The sequence below is a fragment of the Dipteris shenzhenensis genome, chromosome 24, assembly GCF_047967505.1.
Source record: "Dipteris shenzhenensis isolate YYH24624 ecotype China chromosome 24, Dip_SZ_1.0, whole genome shotgun sequence".
NCBI classification, from domain to species: domain Eukaryota; kingdom Viridiplantae; phylum Streptophyta; class Polypodiopsida; order Gleicheniales; family Dipteridaceae; genus Dipteris; species Dipteris shenzhenensis.
The window spans coordinates 4,275,831-4,281,041 of record NC_141619.1 but is presented as its reverse complement, the minus strand read 5'-3'; the positions used below and the strand labels follow the sequence as shown (position 1 = coordinate 4,281,041).

General features: G+C 44.9%; 1 protein-coding gene across 1 annotated transcript; it reads left to right on the top strand.

Moving 5' to 3' along the window:
- Nucleotides 1-2,395: 2,395 nt before the first annotated feature.
- Nucleotides 2,396-4,871, top strand: LOC147886102 (uncharacterized). The gene is made up of 2 exons (XM_087395822.1): nucleotides 2,396-2,955; nucleotides 3,058-4,871. The coding sequence occupies exons 1-2, from the start codon at nucleotides 2,710-2,712 to the stop codon at nucleotides 4,621-4,623; spliced, it is 1,812 nt and encodes a 603-aa protein (XP_087251948.1). The 5' UTR covers nucleotides 2,396-2,709; the 3' UTR covers nucleotides 4,624-4,871.
- The last annotated feature ends 340 nt before the right edge of the window (nucleotides 4,872-5,211 follow it).

Sequence of the window (5,211 nt, the reverse complement as noted above, 5' to 3'; positions counted from 1 at the left end):
TCCTCATACTCCTCCAAACCTCTTCTCTAGCTACCAAGTATCTATGAGGTCATGAAGTAGTGCCAAGTCGGAATCTATAAAATTTCGTGGCCACATGTCCCACATCCTATGAGCTAACTACAATGGTGTTGTCAAGCCTCCTCAACTCGATGCGTGGCTTGTAGTCTAAAAGAAGTCTCTGACTATATGGCTCAAATGTCTGCTCTAGCAATTTGCATCCTCTTCGCTACCCAAGGAGTCCCTAGTTCCCTCTCCTCCTATATTTAAAGTGCTACCAATCTTGCACATGAGGCCCTCATGGTCTAGCCCCTCTCTTTGTCCTAGCCTCATGGGGTGAGGGCTACAATGATCTCCTATAAGGATTGCTCTAGGCCTGAGCTGATGATCCTCTTTGAAAGGGTCTTGATCTTGAGATCTTCACGATGCGATCTATGAGAGAAACCTCTATAAGCAATCCTGATAGCTGAAGGCTCCCCTCTCGGTTCACTATAAAAGAATGATTTGTGTGGGAAAATGATTGGAGCAAATAGCATTCGGAACAATGCCATCTTCCCTCTATTGTCACTTGCCTACTCATCCACATAGAATCGGTCTCACCTCAGGCATCCACATGTACATCCTGTCTAGAGAAGAGGAGAGATCCTAGTGAGCAGTCAAACTCAGCTAGATGCCAAGGATCCTGTCCTCTTGCATGGAAAATGACATCCTCCCAAGTTGACTGCTCCTCTCCTCTGAGAATTTGCCTCTTTTCCTCCCATCTGATTGTCAAGAGTCTCTAGCATATTGAAGTCACCTCCAATACACCAATGATTAGCAGCGAGAAGAGTCTAATGAATGATTAGTCCAAAACTCTATCCCGCCTACTCCCCCTTTAGCAGCATAAATAGACAAAATTCTATTGTAACCTCAACAATCAACATTATAATTGAGAGTGCTCTTCCTGAACAAGGATGCCCCAATTTTGTATGGCATGTGTCCAAGTCTTCACAACACAAATGTGAATTCCTCCCTGTTGTGCTCCCTCTCTTACTCTGCAGGAGCCCAAAAGGTCCTATTCTGGTCATCCACCCTCTTTTGATGATCACATTCCCCTCAAACTCTGCCACTCTACAAGAATACAATTAGGCACATGAGCCTAGTAGAGTTTGAGAGATACTCAAAAGAGGAGGGGGTGCACAACTCCACCTTGCTTGTCGAGAAGGCACTTTTTAAAGTGATGTGCAATGCAGCCCACCATCAAGCTCAACTTGGAATCCCATCCATGTTCCAATTGAGGAGTGGATGCTTGCAACCCAATCTCGTCTTGCCAAATGGAAGCTCTCCTAGATTGTTTGGGGAGCTTAGCCCATAACAAGCCCTCTCGTATACCTTCTGCTCCACTAGACTACATATTTCATAACCTCCTCTTCACATACATGATAGAACATCACATGCATGACACCAAAACCCCAAATGAAGCTCACATGCAAGCCATCCCATCACATAAACCATCAAAATGAGAAATCAATAATAGACGATTTAGGGACACTTTGTAAACAATGACCAAGGGGTAAACGGATGAAATTGTAGAAATTGAGTGAGGCTAGGCCTCATGATACAAAAAGCTTACAATTCACATACAAAAATGCGCTCCATTTTGTAGATGAAGGATCACTAAGTTTTATTTCACCAAAGCAAGGAGCATAGAAGAAAGTCTTTGATTAAGCAAGGAAGGTTGGATAGTTGCGTGGTTTGCGTTAGTAAATGGATACCTCTTGCATAGGTGGTGGGTGGAGGATGCTTGACAAAAGGGTCATGAATACTCACAATGGGGGCCTTATAGAGGCCCAAATGCAAAGACTCCCTCTAATCCATGCTCCATGTGGAACTAGCCACATGGCTTGTGTGCCAACATGCAGGCACCCATCGTAGAGCCCTTAAACCCCTTAATTCTCAAAAGCTAGGCACTTATGAGTTATGTTATTGAGATAGGTGCATTTATGAATTAGAAAGCAATCGTTCTTGGGAAGTTCAAGGAGTCACTAGATGCCCATCATAGCTAGGGCGCCTTCCCGAGCTAAAGATGTTTTTGGTTATATTGCGGGTCACTTTCACTCTCAATTGATTTGTCAACTGTTCCATGCTTCACTCGTTGCTCTTAGCTTGCAAAATTGAGGTGCCCCTCCCTCCTTGTCCTTGTTGCGTTTTAAGGATAGGAGAAGAGCCAACTCTAGGCCCTTCCCTACTTCTGGTGAGACGAAAAAGACATCCCCTAGCTCTACTACCTTCTGGAGTGGAGGGGAAGATTTCAGTGATGGGGTGTTAGTCGAGATCCGGAATCTTCCCCAATTCTAACCTGAGGTGAGTTTCTCATGGTTTTGGGAGGGGTACTTTCGTTGGTCGTGATGAGGCGAGGCTCTCTTGGAAGGAAGTCATAGCTATGTGCATGGGTTATGTAAAAGCTATGCCTGCACCAGTCAGTCCACCGTGCAAGAAGTCGTACGTGTGAGTTCCTGCTCCCCCCCTTCACTTCCCTTAGGGTTCAATATCAAATTCGTTCATCGTGCTGCAGACAACTTCGCACTCCCGCTTGTGACATTTCGATGGACACCCGATGGTCCTTGTTTTGCCAAAGTAATCGGAGTAGATTTTCGACCGCGGAGGAGTTTAAAGAACGATTTCGATAGTACAGAATGTGAACTGCACTGCTTTAGATTGGTATGTTTTGTCATGGCGTCGTGGATAGGCTCTTTATTGTCCTTGGTTTGGCCCCCCAGCGACCTCTCAATTTCTCGCAAGCTTGTGCAGTCATTGCCTTTACAGCCTTCCACGAAGCATTTCATCTTGGCTCTTCGTAATCCCGAGCACCCGACATCGGTGGTCTATATTCTTGCGACCGTAATCCTTTCAGAGCGTTCTGCTTCTGATGCTCGAGATTTGGTAAAAAGTATCAATCCACGAGCCGTTATTGCACAGGTTGGGTCTGATGCTTTGGATGTCATTCAAATGGCGCACCAGAACTCTTTAAATTCAAATGCGTTGGAAACGTTACCAACTTCTCCAGTGCATGTTATACAGAAAAGCTTTCGTGATGGAAATAACCGATTGAAGTACCTGAAGATGGCCGAGGCTGAGGTCACAAGAGCTATTTTTGGGACAACTTTTGCCGGTCATGTAACAGCAGCAAGGGAAGCAGCTGCAGAATCCAATTCTTCTTTCTACTATCTTGAAAGTCCACCGATGTTAGAGGGTCAGGTCTCTGGGAATGACACCGGTCTTATAGCTGCCAGCTCGGCAAAAGACATACCAGGACGTTTGTGCAGTCCCTTGTCTTTTCAGCCAGCGTGCAAACCTCGTCTTACTGGTTTTGCTTCTTCTCAACCACCATCTTTGGCCTCGCATGTAAAGTCCTCCCTGCAAGACAGTTTGTCAATGGCATTGTCATCATCCAGAATTGTTGACCAACAGAAAATGGATTACAATGATGGAGAGACTCAATATGACTGTCCTGAGTTTGCTCAATCCTTTTATCCTTTGCTTACAGATCTGCATAACGTTTACCAAGGTCTTCCGGGCATGGCCCTGGCTTTAGAGAGGACACGGAAGCTTTTGAGAGATGTAGACAAAGGCAAGGGCGTGGACCACTCAGAGCTTGCTCTAAGCCAATGCTTTCGTCTGGCAGTGGAGGGGTTGCGAGTTGCTTTAAACGACACAGCAGTAAGCCCGTTGAAATCAGACAAGTCAACGCCATCCATAGTACTTTTTGATGACCTTCCTTATGAGGAAAAGTGCTATGTCCTTTTAGCTCAAGCACTCAAACAGCAAGCCCAGCAATCCCAGACCGTGGTGGCAATTTTAGATGCCAGCAGCATTGCTGGTATTCGTAAGCATTGGATGACCCCTGTTCCAGACCATGTTGCGGATTTAGCGAAGGACTGCCTGGTTTCAGAAGTTGATGAGGTTGAAGAGATTGACACTGAAGGGCTTCACAGGAAGGCTAAGCTTCTGGATAAACCTATTGTAGTAGTTGGAGCAGGTGCTGCAGCGGCTCTTGGCCTAGCATCTCTTTCACATTTGGCACCTGTGTCCACTGCCATGAAAATTCTTACTTTCAAAGTTCCGACAATAATCAAGCTAGGTTTGTTGCAGACAAAGAAGGGTGCAGTTGTTGCCATGGCAAAGCTTGTGACTCCTGCAACAAAATTGCTAGTTCCAGCTGCCAAAGGATTCGGACCAAGTAATTTTATCTGGGGTTCTAAAGGTTCTGTATTGAAAGTTGCTGGCAGTACAGGGAAATTACGTGCAGCCGCTCACAGTGTTATTGCTACTGCTGAAAAGGCAAGTCTCTCTGCAATTCGAACTGCATTTTACAATGTAATGCGTAATCGACATCGGAAAAGTGCAGGAGGAAGACCATGGCTAAGTTTTGGAATGAGCGTTGCTGCATGTGTGGGGCTTATTACTTTTGGAGATGGAATTGAGAATGTGATCGAAACTCTTCCAGAGGCACCATCTATTGCTCAACTGGGTCGTGGTGTAAATAGCCTGTCTGATGCCTCTGAGACTTTGAAGCAAGCTGAAAATGCTGAATATTGGGAGAAAATGTACACAAGACTGTATGGAATTTTGAATAGGAAACATTGATGAAATGAAAGAAGTGGAAGGGCATTTGAATAGTGCTCATCATTCTGGATAGATGCTAAATGAATAAAGACTGTTTTCATCAACAGTTCCTCAGCTGGTTGAGCAATTTTGGGCTGAAGTGTTTTACAAATTGTCAGATAAATATTCATGCTGCTAAAGAGGTGTCCCCTATCTCTAGAGCTTTGACAAGCTTGAATACTGGGATCTTTGTGTACAAGGATGGTCATGTGTGTGATGGTGCTGGTCATGTGTGTGATGGTGCGGATGTTGCATGTATGGGGGCGTTTTTTTATAAATGATCTATGACCATTGTTTGGGGGCTGAAGAAATCAGTGGGTAGCTCCAAGCAGTAGTCCCTGGTGTGCATGCAGACGGCTAAAATCTGCCCTCTTCGCTTTGAGTTTGGGCATTCCGAGATTTATTGTGAAGCTTTATTTTTATGAACATAATTCAAGCTCACATGTTTGTTACACCTTGAATGTCGAGGGCATTGACACTTATGAGCAGGAATGTCGTGTCATATTTAGCGCTTATGATGAAGGCTGATATACTAAGCTTTCCAAGTGAGCAGAGTCTTGAGCCTATATA